At 39.1% G+C, this 14,710-nt stretch overlaps 1 protein-coding gene across 1 annotated transcript in view; it reads right to left on the bottom strand.

The window, feature by feature from the left end:
* Nucleotides 1-14,710, bottom strand: part of LOC127643544 (LIM and calponin homology domains-containing protein 1-like) — a 69,615-nt gene that overhangs the window by 20,668 nt on the left and 34,237 nt on the right. Inside the window, exons 8-15 of the mRNA XM_052126335.1 lie at nucleotides 11,236-11,473; nucleotides 10,344-10,523; nucleotides 8,859-9,206; nucleotides 7,901-8,182; nucleotides 6,688-6,978; nucleotides 4,170-4,478; nucleotides 763-1,143; nucleotides 64-408 (exon numbers count right to left, since the gene is read on the bottom strand). Coding sequence (XP_051982295.1) covers nucleotides 64-408; nucleotides 763-1,143; nucleotides 4,170-4,478; nucleotides 6,688-6,978; nucleotides 7,901-8,182; nucleotides 8,859-9,206; nucleotides 10,344-10,523; nucleotides 11,236-11,473 — 2,374 coding nt within the window. The remainder of the gene's footprint in view (nucleotides 1-63; nucleotides 409-762; nucleotides 1,144-4,169; nucleotides 4,479-6,687; nucleotides 6,979-7,900; nucleotides 8,183-8,858; nucleotides 9,207-10,343; nucleotides 10,524-11,235; nucleotides 11,474-14,710) is intronic.

Below are 14,710 nucleotides of genomic sequence, written 5' to 3' on the forward strand. Positions count from 1 at the left end.
CCCCAGCAATAGCAACATTTTGAACACTCAGAGAGACACACTTCATTCCAAGTGGTTCCAAACCTGTCCAAAGCTGGGACTTTCTCTTGCTCTTTAGGCTTGAGGTATGCCTGCTGGAATCCACTGGCAGGGGTGTTTTGGTGTTTGACAGCACCAAGTTTGGGCAAGAATGCATTAAAAGGCTGTCCTGTCCCCCCACATGGCTTTTGGTGAGCTTCAGTCCTTTGAGTGAGCATGTCATCCTTGACAAAGTCTGGCATTGGGCCTTCATCCCCACAGTCTTCATAATCATCATAACTGCCACAGTAATCAACATTGTTAGCAGTTGAGCATACAATGTCAGGGCTCTTTTGGGCAACTACAGAAACCGGAACTGGTGTCTTTGGAAGTTGTTCAGCTGGTTCATTTCTGTCAAAATAGTATATGGTGATAACTAACTTGCACAATTACACTCAGCTATATATAGCAAAGACACAATATTCTACAAGGCAACTTAACGTGAGCAGGTTACAAACAAAAACACACACTGACTTCTTTAGTTAAAAGCAAATGAAAACTGGATAAGAGGAGTGAAAATCACTGCTATGATGCTGTAGAGTGTTGTAGGTGTTGCACAAACGGTGCGGGACAAGTTACACACCAAATTTGAATACTTACTGTTAGAGGTTTGTTCAAATCCCTAAACTTACAGTAAGTACGAGCAATTCTTAAAGTGAAACACCATTAAAAACAAAGACACTCAAAAGTTTGAGCTTGTCCCACCTCTGTCCAATCTTGGTTCTCTTTGTCTTTATATTTCTTTCCAGGTAGAGCAGGTCTCTTTCTCCACTCGTGTATATCTGAAAACTTCCTTTCTGGGACAGGGAAGCCCCTATAGTGCCCTCTCTCTTGGATCCTGGCTGCGGGAGGAATCGGTTATAGGACGTCCCTTTTGATGCCTTCTGAAATGCTCCTGTCCTTCGAGCCAGCATGTCATCTTTTTCAATATCCGGTTCCCTTTCCTCATCTTCATCACATTCGCTCTCATCCTTTGATTTCTCAGCCAACAACTCCTCTGCAGAGGTCACAGACTGTTTAAGGTCAAACATGACATGGTTTGGGGGTTCGGGGGGCATGACTACAGCAGTTTCTGGGCTTGCGTCACTGAGTAAGTTAGTTGGACATGATGTTGGAAATATGAAAGGAAAACAGAGAAACAAAGGGTCAAAGTCTGATAGAAAAGAGAAAAAGAAAGAGGGGGAAGGAGAATTGATGCAGTTACAAGGAGGGAAAGATGCAATCCAGTGGGACCCAAAGCAATGCAGTTACTCAAAACTACATACACACTTTATTACTCCCTTACACAAGCACAAACCCATATTTCATCTTATTTCTGTCTCCCACACAGCAAAACTTATATATTTCAATCCACAACACCACTGTAAGCCAATCACAGCTGATTCCTCTCCCCCAAACAAAAAACAGCCCAAATAATAGAGCCCATGTTTTAAGCACCATTCATCATATGTTGTGATTTGGATTACTTGGTCAACCAGTATAACAAGAAAGATCATGTTGCTTGAAGTTTTGCTACCAGCTAGACCAACATCAGGCCAACACTAACCAGCAAAAACCAGGCTTGGCCAGCTAGGAAATTCACGATGGTCTAAGCTGGTCTTCTCAGCAGGGGTGCTACAGTTATTATTGTTAACATCATGCTAACAGAGTCACAAAGCAAGCGTCCTCCGGCTATTTAAACACAAGGATGATGCCAACATGCCCTACTAAAGGAATATTCCGGGTTCAATACAAGTTAAGCTCAAACGACAGCATTTGTGGCATAATGTTTATTACTACAAAAATACATTTTGACTTGCCCCTCCTTTTCTTTAAAAAAAAAAAATCTATAAAAAAATAGATTCCAGTGAGGCACTGGAAGTGAATGGGGACAATCTGTTAACATTATCCTCCTGAGACCAGAGCGTGACTGCAATGTGCATTCTGCATTTCTGTTTTTGATTTGTAACTAGTACTGTAGCACCCAATAAACAACCAATAATAATAATAATTCAAAATAAAATTCCTTATTATGTTTCCAGGAATGTTGGTTATTTATGTTTCTGAGACATTACTTTAGAAATTAGTATAATTAATTCTGATTCAAAGTAATGGACAGCATCATCCAGCCACTGCAAACCATGTTAAAATAACATTTTAAATTCTGAATCTCTGTATCACCACCATTATCCCATGTCTGCCAAACTGTTCAGTGTTCCAAACATCATCTGCAGCCTGAAACTGAACTTTTGATTGGATTTTAGGAGTAAATGCATTTAGCTGTATAGAGAGCTATAGGATTCTCCCTTGCTACTCATTTAGTAAATGACTGAACCTCCAGTGTGCTGTCTGTCTGAACTGGTCTCAGAACAGTTCGAAATGCACCTTATTTTCATCATAACTCCTCTGAAAGCAAAATCTTTCAGCTTTTGGATGAAGCCATTGATTCAGAATGTGAAAATACAAATTGAATATGCATTTACTAATGTAAATGAATAGAACTGTTTTGTACAGTAACAAAATGACCCATATGTGTGTTCATTTTAAAAGTTATCCACGTATGTGGACATCATGTTTATCAGCAAAATGAATGCATTTTTTAAAGTGGCATATATAACAAAACCTGAGATGTTACTCTTTACACCCAAACAGGTTTCAATGAAAAAAACATTGCGCCCATAGTAGCGCTTTGGAGAAATCAACATCATGTTCTTGTATCATGTGACTCGGTGCGCCATAAGTGCTCCAAACCATTTTAGCCATTCTACTTCGAGACTGAGCTGTTGGATTAGCCACGGCCCCTCTTTCCAAAACCCCTCACTTCAAAAGATACCAACTTAGTTTTATTGAGACCGAAAATGTGCAGAAATGGCACTGCAGGAAAATAGCGCCCTTAACTGACAACTGTTATGAACAAAATGGCATAAAATTGGCAGTAACCTTCAATATTTTGCTGCAACTACAAAGCTATGAGAACACGCAAAATGGTTGACAGGCAGAAAGCGTCAAAGACCGCGGCCCGTGGACACATTTTTGTCTAGAGTCTAGAGCTGCCAACAAACCTTAATACATCTGTAAATATGAGGTTTTAAACCACTTTACAGCTCACATAATACATGAGTTTTACCCAAGGAAAATGAATATAAGTGCTTTTATCAAATTAAAATCTTCACAGTTCTGTTTTTAAACTTCCAAAAATTGGCCCCATTCACTTCCATTGTAAGTACCTCACTATAACCTCGATTTATGCCTCCTTTTTTTTTTGTATTCTTTTATTTATTGTTTTTATGAGGAACGAGTCAAAATATTTTTTTTGATTATCAACATTATGCCACAAATGCTGTCTATTGACCTAACTTGTATTGAAAGCGGAATATTCCTTTAATCCATCATCACTGTCAAGATCACTAACACACACTTCTACACATCAGGACACTATCTGGGTGTGTATGTACATTTATGTCCAGATCTTTTGGTAAGCAAAATATTTCTTGTTTCTTAAAGCAGGCAGTTTTCATCAAGCAGTGTATGTAGTGGTGTGTCTACAGTATAAGCACTGTACTGAATATTTACACTGAATTTACTGCTGAAGTCTGAGAAGATTGAGCATTGTTTGTAGTGGGGTCATTTCGTGAAAAAATTTACGATTTCAAGGTCCCTGATTAAGTCTGTTTAACCTTAAATGTAGACTCAAATTTTTTGTTTAGCTGGCCGATTTGACAGTGGTCTAGGACTGTATACTGACTATTGGCTTGGATGTGGAATCAAGCAAAAGCAATAGTTTTCAGTTACTGATGCCATTGTAGAAATACCCTATTCAGTGTCAGCCATGATTTAGTTTTCGAAAGCAAAAGTCTCCAGTAACAGGAGTTTATCAAGATAAAAGTCAGTAGTGATAAAGTGACCAGTCATATGGTCTTACTGTAACATATATGCCCCCATCAGACAACCGCCCCATGTAAAATAAGATTTTTTTATGTCACTAATATTGTATGACTGAAATCTTTTCAGAGGACCTCATAAAGTAAACAAGACAAATTCAAATGATATGACCCCTTTATGTGTAAGTGTGTGCTTTGGAATGTGTATACATGCATCTATCCTATTCTCTTGTCTCTTTTTCTCATTCCTACCTGCCCACTGCTCTCTTTGTTAGTCTGGAGCCCAGTCCTATGGTGGGCACAGCAACAGGTGCCATCGAGAGGAGGTATCGAAGCTTCTCTGCCTCGTTCCCCTCTCCCTCTCCCCTTTCCTCATCCTCCTCTTGCCAGGATGTATTCTCCATCTCTGTCACACCCCCAAATGTCACTATACGCCGCCGTTCACCGGAGGAACGTTCCCGGCAACCAGCCAGGTTGTTCTTGGCAACCTTCGCATTGGAGGCGATAGAAAGGCAGCCTTTCTCAAGACATGTCTGGCACAGAGGGACAATGGGCTCATCGCTGTTCACATGCACATACATACATGACACACAAAAGTGTAAAGCAATGAAGAGAAGAGTTAGAGGGACAGAAAGAGAGGAGTGATGAAAACTAAAATATACAAATGAAGACTATGTCAGTCTGAGAGTCATGTTATTGATATAAATCTTAGTTCAGGTAGATGCCATATTTCATTTGACGCAACTTGAGGGATAGAAGTGCAGTTATATGTAGAGATAAACCAATATTGTTTTTATGACTGATAGAGTTTTTTTATGTTCATATTGTTCAACCAAACAAAAAGGAGGATCGATTTGTAATTATTATTATTTATTTATTTTAATTATCATTGTAAATAATCAGACTAAAACAGTAAAAAGATGAAAATATGCATTATGCATAATAATTCTTATTATTTTAATAGAAATACTGTAATATTTAATAATTTTAATAATGATAATACTACTAATAAAACTATTATAATTATTATTCTTCTATTTACATTTTTTTCTCCCCAATTTGGCATGCCCAATTACCAAAGTCCTCATGGTGGCGTGGTGACTTGCCTCAATCCGGGTGGCGGAGGACAAATCTCAGTTGCCTCCACATCGGAGACCATCAATCCACGCATCTTATCACGTGTCTTGTGAAGCGTGTTACCATGTAGAGGTAGCGTGTGTGGAGGCTTAAAGCTATTCTCTGCGGTGTCCACGAACAACTTGCCACGTGCCCCAATAGTTACCTTGGTGATGTCTGTTTGCTAGAGAGAGGGGCTTACCTTGGCAAACAGAATTTTTAGTCTCACAAAAGGCGCACTTTCACGAACATCTCCAAAACAGTGTAAGGGATACAGAGCCCTCTTTCGCAGCACTAACGGCATTGATACACCATGTTTCTGGGCTATAATCAGGCCCACATGTAATCTGTGCCTTTAGAACTCTGCAGAAATATCTGCAGATTGCCACAGATTTGGAACACTTGTAAATAATGTACTTCTACAAATGTCCAAACTATTGTGCGTTCATTTATTACATTTGTTTAGCCAATTTGATCAATATACAAATAAGTGTATTTGGCTCTGTTTGAAACATTTGACATTGTTTGAATCCATTCCACAGATTTTTCTCTCCAAATCTGTTTAAAAGATGCGATAAAAAAGTCTACAGATTATGTCTGGGCCTTTAGACTTAAACACGAAGACTCTGTTCCAAAAATTTGTGAAGCTGCCTGTAGATGTCTACTGTATGCTCCCTTCTAAGGCAACATCCTCAAATGAAATGTAACTTCATAAGGGACTGATTTGGAGTGCCCTACATATGTAGAATGCACGCCACAAAAATATCGCTCCTCGAGACAGTTTGACGTTGACATGTTGCAAAGTTAATGACAAAATAATAAGCACAAATATACACAGCACACACATATATTAAAATAGTCCATTTATAATTTTATTTAACCATTTTTAATTAATAATTTTTGGTATTGAATGAAACATATTCCTAATCACCTCTACTATCTTGGATTAATCTTTTCACTATACATTCATTCTGAGATTGCTTGATCCGTGAAGGATACAAGCAGTGCTCTCTAAGGAGCGGTTACACATACCTTCGCATGGCGAAATTCATCTCAATGAGAATCGGCTATTGTGAATGTCGCACAATGGACTTCCGGTGGCGAAGCATTTCCCCTCTCAGATTTCACATGAAGTTCAAGTTTGATTAACTTTTGACATGCGAATATCGCCGCATTGACCAATGGGAGGATTGGCCTGGCAGTGAACTCTGTGTGGGTGGTGCTCCGTACACAGGAACACTGAATATTCACAATGGACAAGGATTTCATTTAAACGGCTAAATTCTCACAAAATTAAAGTGCAGCATTAAAAAGAGGCTAATTGATAATTAATTTTTTGCTGGTTTCACACGCGCTCATCATCCGTCCACATCTTCTTCGCCCGCTAAATTTCGCCATTCAAAGTTATGTGTGACCGCGCCTTTAGAGGTCTGCCAAAATTAGGTATCTCAGTATAAAATTGCTGTGCATGTTATGCCCATAAATGTTTTCTATGTTGGCAGCTCACAAACGGTCTAGAAAATGTTTTTATGTTTACAATTTTGGTGGATGAGCTTAAAATTTACATAGTCTAAAAGTCCAAAATAAAAAAATAAAACAAGAGAGTCATGTTAACTAAGTCAGGGGTCAGAGGTAAATGTCACATGCCAGGCACCTGCTCTCTGTATTCATCTTGAGTCTCTGCCACTTCTCCATGTCTGACTGAGTGATTGTTGTTTGTAGAAATGTCTGCCGAGGATCTCTCTGTGGGGTGGGCCCACTTTGGCCCCGCCTTCTGGCCAGGTCATCTTTCTCTACATTTGGCATCACCACCCTCCCCCCATCCTCTCTGACTGGCCCTTCCTCCTCCTCTTCCTCCTCACATCCACTGCCTTTCTCAGGGCGCAGGAAAGGGTTGTCTTTGCGAGTTATGATTGACACTTCAGCAAGGTTGGAGCCAGCCACACTGTAAATCAGTATGGAGTATTATATGTTTTTACATTTGTGTAGGGTGTATGCAAATGAACTGAACAACTATTCGATTAATAGAGAAATCTGAAAAATAATTTAATAACTCATATAAATGCATATTGATGAGGTAAAGTAATCTTTGGCTAAAATGCATTCATTAGCCTAAGTTTTTATGTACTCTACGATTGAATATCAACCACAAAACCTTCCTTCTTGAGTGAACACTGTTTATAATTTTTACAAGCGAGGACTAGCTGTTACTCCCTTAGGTAAGCCCAATTCATATTGCGTCTACCGGACACGAAACACGCAGCTGTGTGGCTTTTACAGCTCATGATGAGCTTTATTTTCAATTTTAAATAACGAACACCAAACAGGAAGAACTGTTGGCATCCCTAGTCCACCATCGAACTGAACAGTTCGGAGTGTGGCGAGTAAAGTTTACAAAAGCTTTTCCACCATTCTCAGGACAGAGAACCGTGCTGGTGGAACAGTTTTAGTTATGTGGTGACAAACGATTGGTTACTAACCGAGTCAGTGCACTGTAATCCTCATTTTGCGGCACCATAATGGAAAAAGTGTTAATGTATCAAAAAGCCTGGATCGGTACAGAATGGCACGATTCAGCAATGCTAACCGCTCTGCCAATTGGTGGAAAAGTGGATTAGGTTCCTTGATTACAGCCAAGACATGTCAAAATGTTGCGATGTTATCCATTACATTTTCAGGATCAACTCTTGTTGATCTCAGTTACACACAGAACAATCATTTAGGGGATTCGCTTCCACTCCAAAAGCTTTGCAGTGCATAAGTGGTCAGAGATAGAATAGCTAAGGCTGGAAAAATGTTTGTATGAAAAGCACAATCGTCAGATAAAATTATAGTGTGTGTGTGTGTGTGTGTGTTTTTTGAGACACCTGCTCTCTGTTTTCATCTTGAGTCTCTGCCACTTCTCCAGGTCAGACTGAGTGATTGAAGTCTGGGCAAATGATTGATGAGGATCTTTGGGCGGGCATGGCTCTATACCAGCTCGTCTCCTCGCTAGATCATCTTTGTGTGGGTTTGGGATAACTATCTTCCTCTCTAGCTCTCTCTCATCTTCCTCATCCCCCTCTTTTTCCCTTTCTTTTTCAGGGTTCAGGAAAGGATTGTCCTTTCGAGTTATGATTGACACCTCAGAGGAGGTGGAGTCAGCCAGACTGTGATAGAAATGTAACATTATATGAAATGCCACATAAAACACACAAAACACAGCAAAAATACCAACATACACCCAGAACGACCATGATCAGGGAAAAAGAAAGAGATGAATGAATGAGTGATGAAGTCAGACAGTGTATGAGATTAGATAAACTTTAAGGTGAACTAACATTCCTAAAACAGCAGTTTTAAATCAATGAGGACAGCATGGCCTCCTGCTGAAAAAAACTAAAACAGTTTTAACCTGATTTGGTCTTCTTTGTTAAGCAAGTCTCCCATCCTGGCCAAGCAGGTGTTAAGATAGACTAATTGGTTGGCCTGCTCGTCTCCCTGTTGCACAAGTGCCCAAAACCCCTATAAAATCAGTAAAACAGACCAGCTAACCACCGTAGGCACCTTTTTTTTATTAGGGGGAAATGTCCCCCAATAATCAGAATAGTGATCAATCAACGTGGGATTTTTAAAGACCAATTTTTCGATTGGTACGTTTGGTCCACCCAATCTTGAATATTTGGCTACATCCTTGGAAGGAAATTAGCTTTCATAATGACACACAATTACTATGCAAAATGAACAACGCCATACAGAGTAAATGGAATACACAGAGGTATAAACACTGTAAGTCATGAGAGCTAAATATAAACTAGTTCCTCTCAGACCACGATTCTCTCTCACACTCGCACCTCCTTTTCTCCTGTTCCATCTTCATCCAACCTCTCCAATACGGCATGCTGGGATGCCAGCCTGATTCCCTCCCATTTCTCTTGGTCCTCCCAGCTACAAGAGCCTGGCAAGAAGTAATGCGTCACACTGGGTTTGAACTGATTAATGCGTGCTCTGCGAGAAGCAAGATCATCCTTTTGGACATCTGGAACCTTCCTCTCTCCCTTTTCATCATCATCTTCCTCGTTCGAGTCCCACTCATGTGGGGCGGCAGCACGCAGGAAGTCATTGTCACACCGAAGAATGATGTCAGGGGAAGGTGGTTTAGCTTTTTTAGACTCCTCAGCAATGACGTTTGGACTGAAGGGAAGGGGTAAGAGTTGCCATGAAAACACTTGAATATATTTTAAATATGCTCTTTGGTACATTGTCGAGATGTTAGTCCTTTCTTACCAGGAGTTGATTCTGACTAGCATATATAAATAAATACAAAATTAATCTACGCAATGAAAGACAAGCACTTCATTATAACCAATCTCTCACAAAATCAAGATAAGAGTCCATGCACATCCAATTACTTCATGAGCTGACCAACATCAACTCAAAACATTAACAAAACTACACAGAATAAAGGCAGTTCACAGATTAACATCAAACAGTCTAACAAACCATCAGTCCGTGATATAAAACAGATTAAAAATGTCTCTGCAGCACAAGAACATATGCGATTTGAAGGAATATTTCACCCCAAAATGCTTATTCTGTCATCGTTTATCTCCTTGTGGAGTGGGGGGATAAAGGCGGCCGGTGACAATGGTTCGAGAGAGAGAGAGAATTACGGGCATGTCCGTCATGTGTGTGTTTATGTTGTCTTAAGTTTCTCATTAAATTATAATTTATATTGACAAGCCAGTTCTCGCCTCCTCCTTGCCCATCCTTTAACTGTGTTACACTCCTCAATGCAAAAAACGTTTGGGGTTTGGTGTCAATGACATCAAAGCTGACACAACAGGTATTTATTTATACATCAAATCTGGAAATATGCATGCACAAATTCAATTAAAGAGCTACAACGGAGGGTATGATTTGCATTGTTTTTTTTTTTGTTTGTTTTTCTTTACTTTTAAAATGTTTGCTAGCACGTGGTCACTATATGATGTAATTTTATGTAAAATAGCATCTTTGAGATATTTCAGAATATCTTCTTCAGTGTTCCACGGCAGCAAGAAAGTCATATGTGTTTGGAATGGCATGGGGGTGAGTACTATAAATGATGACAGAATTTTCATTCCTTCAAAATACATTTAATACAGGAATACTCCCCACGAAGAAAACCTGCGGTTAGTTGCCTTGCTCAAGGGTAAAATGGCGACTCATAGATTTAAACACAGAAGCTTAATGATTACCAGCCCTTTCACCACAAGGTGCCACACACAATTGGTTAGCATTTTAGTCTATGCACACATGCCGGCAAGTGCTCTCATAATGACCGCTGACCTGTTGTATTGCACAGAGGCGGGTAATACTTTAATCCCCGCCTTTTTCAGCTTCCTCATTTTCTTGAGATCTGCCTCCTCAAGCTCCACCCCTTTCTCACCTTCCCAGTTTATTGTCTTCTGAAGCATATGGCTTTGAAACATGACAGCACCCTCTTTTAATACTTCTAGTCTCTCCTCTCTGTGGATTGCAGTATGTATTTACACAAGTGCACAGGCACACACACACTTGCTGATGATAAAGGAGAATTGAAACAAACTCTGTGACACAATAAACAGATGATGCTTGAGTGTACTGATTTTTGTTTAGACAGTGTGATGTGTCTCAGCCTTGTAGCCAGAAAAGGGATTTCCAACCACAACCTGAGAAATCAAACAAACCACACATTGACCCCATTTACACTTGTTATTCGTATCCGTTTCAGGTGCTAAATATAGGTAATTGTGATTGGATCTCTCAATCCACATTCAAATGTACTCAGAAACGCATTTGATCATATTGCACTTGAACTATAAAGGTTAAAATCACCTTCAGTGAGGGGATGCAAGTGTTGTGCATGAAGATGCGCACAACAATTGCATACGTTGGATAAGCCAGTAAGAAAGGCAGTAAAAGTGTTTACATGTGACGTGAAATCGGAGTAATGGTCGATCAGTTTATTCTTAGACTGTTTATAACACTGATTAAGGACACTGATGTATGCAGTCACAAAATCAGAGAACCCTTCCTTCTAAATCTATTCACAAGTGATCACAGGAGATGCATTTGAGACACACTACAACTACTGTAAATGTTGATCATTCTTGAGCACTTGTGATTGGATCACCCAAAACGGATGTTAATACCAGGTGTAACAGGTACAGTACCTTACTGTCATAGCAACCAGAATTACCTCAGATGTCTTTCTCCAACAGGAGATGTTGAGTTGCTCACACTCCTCCTGTCTTCCTCTCTTTCACTCCTCCTCTTCCTCAGGGGGGCAGGAATGTAGTTGGTCTGGTTTCTCTTGTTGGGCAGATACTGGTTGAAGGGGATAGCAGCACGAGGCTCTTTGAAGGACACACGCCGGGCGGACATGTCATCCTTACGCATGTCTGGCAACTTCCTGTAACTGCCGTCACCTTCAGAGTCTTTCAAGAGATATCAAGAAAAAGAAACATCCATCATTTTCTCCATTTGTTATTTTATTGGTATTATAAGTTCCAATCCTCTGATCTGATTGGACAGCGGGCTTCCAAGAGACCTGATATTTAGTATAACATCACTGTAACGCTTCACTGTCTATGCATTGCTTAGTAACTCAAACAGTTGATCTGGCTTTGTTTTTTTGTTAGCGGAACATTTCTTGATATGAATTCCTTGTTTGTAGAACTGTTGAAAAAAAGCAATGCACTGAGTATCAGTAAGCCTGTGATTACTTACAGTCTCAACACTCACAACAGTGTTAATATTCAGTACAACAGCACTTCTGCTTGTGTTTAATTGTCAAAATTTAAAATGACTTGGTATTGGTGTTTAATAATTTTAATCTTAAAGATCAAACTATGAAGGCTGGTTGTGTCTCTCTCATTTTTAAACATGCATATTTTTTAAAGTGTAAAGTTGCCCTTTGCCATCTGACTACAGTTCCATTCAAATCAGGGCTGACATGAATGATAGAGTGCTTGTTTTTGAATATAAATATGAAGCCCTTCTAAGCATCTTACAAGGAGTCAGCAACCTTGGGCATATTATATGAATTTATTGTTTTTAGTTGTTGCATCTGCATGCCAAATTGCTTCTTCCTGTAATCCTTCCTCATAGTCACGCAGCCCGTCTTATTTTCTTATGAGTTGTGTGGGAGGCTTCAAAAGTGGGACAAAACTTGGCAACCCAACTAAACCGCAAAGCAAATAAATTATATGTGAAACTCTCTGGATAGTGGATCCATTTACGCAACCTACTGATACTGCACAAAATCTGCCGACTGAGAGCAATCTGTCAAATTCGGGTAAATGGATTAATGTAAAATGTGATGAACGGAGCTGAAATTGGTGCTTGGTATCTGAAAGCATAATCAACATAATAAAATATTTAATAGATGAACATGCTAGGGTTGGAAGATGTATAGAACTTTATAAAAATCTTTGGAGTGTTCTGCCAAGTTAAGCAGGCTTTCCCCTTCCCCAAGTTCATTACTAAATGTAACTGTAACTGTAAACTGCCCATTACAAGATCATTCATGGGGGAAATGTTAATGGTCAGTTAAAGCTACAGTTAAATATTTCAACAATAATTTTTTTTTTCTTTCCTTAATACTCCACCATCTTCCACTTGTCAAACTGATAGTCCTTCCCCAAACTTACACCATTGGTTGAGTCAGTGTTGAGTCAGGACCACATGCACAGTAGTGCCATGTTTGATTTTTAAAGAGGATGAAACGAGGATGTGAGGATAAAAAATGCTGTCTCTTCAATGGGTTTGACGGTTGTTTAAGCTGCTTTTGATCGTTCCATAGAAAAAACATTGAGAAAAATGTCCAAAGAATTTCAGTAGACAACAAACTCCAGAAAGTTGTGAGAATTAGATGTGATTTAGGACCTTTATACGCCTTTATACACTGCATGTGATTAAAGAAACAGTTATTCTATCTCTCACAGCCTCATTATCATACCCATCAAAAACCAAATGTGGTGCTACTGTGCACAAGGTCTGTTGGGCAGTCAGGATGCTAAAACAAAGCAATAATTTTTTAGCACCTTAGATAGACAGTAGCCCCTTTACCACATACAGTCCTGGTACTTTCCCCTTCTAAATGAGAACTCTTAAGAGGAACTCCAGAACTGACTTTTCCCTCTTGCACTCCCAAACACAAAGGGAACCCCCATAGTGACGACATCTCAACCAAACTGTATTGCAGAAAATTGCAGAACAGTTTATAATTATCCTTTTTTTATATACAAAGTACGGGTACTAAAGAAATTGAAGGCAAACTATTTAATCTGTCCAATTTAAAAGATTTACTGCACAGCACAGTTTTAGTAAAACAAAATTAATAAAATAATTAAATATAGTAATAAATGCAGAAGAGTAAAGTTAAACTAAAAAACATTTCTGTTAATATAAAAAATTATCTGATGTGTCCATAAAAAAAAAAAAAACAATATGAAAACTTTAGGAAACATATAGGCCTAAATCTCAACCATTGTGCACAGTGGTATTACTACTAATACCTTCTCTTTTTTCTGGCTTAACTGCACAATTATGTACTAAAAACACATCTGCCACAGGTAGAAAAATTGCTGCAGAGTCAGTCTGTGTGCCCTGCAAACTCAATACCTCCACAGGGCTCCCAAAAAATGTCTGTCTGGGTGAAGGTGCAACCATGTTACCTTTACAACAACATGCTGTTAGGTCAATGTGTGCTGCAATGTATATTTTTTTCCTTGGCAATAATGTGAAGGTGTTCAACAGCTTTTTTTGCAGCCAACCCTGATAAAAAAGACCAGCATAACCAGCATGCAATTCCCATGCTGGTCTAGGCTGGTTATGCTGGTTTGGTGTTGGTCTAGCTGGTGGACCAGCCATAAAAACCAGCTGGTAAAGCTGCCTGACAAGCATGGTCATTCTGATGAAGCTGGTTAAGCATGGTCATACTGATGAAGCTGGTTAAGCTAGTTGGTTAAACCTGGTGCAGACTCCAGCACACTAACATCCCATGCTGGCTGACAAGCACTCAAAACAGGCTGCAGCACCTCCATTGGTCTCTCTTCTCCCAAAAAGTACCTACCCTGGAGTAAGAGATCAAAATAATTCCCTCTAAACAGCTAACAGGGACTTTAGTATAAATACGAGTATTAAACTGTAAACATAAATATAGGTTATAATTTAGAAGGCTTCTATACATAAAAACATTTTTTAGCAGAATAATCTGATGTTCTTCAGATATCTGTGAGTCAGATATACAGTTGAAGTCAGAAGTTTAAATATACTTATTTAATGAAGTCATTAAAACTCATTTTTTTAACCACTCCATAGATTTCATATTAGCAAATTATAGTTTTGGCAAGTCATTTAGGACATTTACTTGACATTTTCCAACAATTGTTTACAGACAGAATGTTTAACTTTTAAAAGACTATATCACAATTCTAGTGGGTCAGAAGTTTACATACGCCAATTAACTGTGCCTTTAAGCAACTTTCAAGTTGCTTAAATTTTCATCAATTTCTGAAAATGATGTCCAGCCTTTATTCTGTTAGCCAATTAGCTTCTAATAGGAGGGGTACTGAATTAGAGGTGTACCTGTGGATGTATTTTAAGGCCTACTCAGTGATTCTTTGCCTGACATCATGGGAAAATCAAAAGAAATCTGTGAACCTCCACAA

The sequence above is a fragment of the Xyrauchen texanus genome, chromosome 5 (genome assembly GCF_025860055.1).
Source record: "Xyrauchen texanus isolate HMW12.3.18 chromosome 5, RBS_HiC_50CHRs, whole genome shotgun sequence".
Taxonomy (NCBI): domain Eukaryota; kingdom Metazoa; phylum Chordata; class Actinopteri; order Cypriniformes; family Catostomidae; genus Xyrauchen; species Xyrauchen texanus.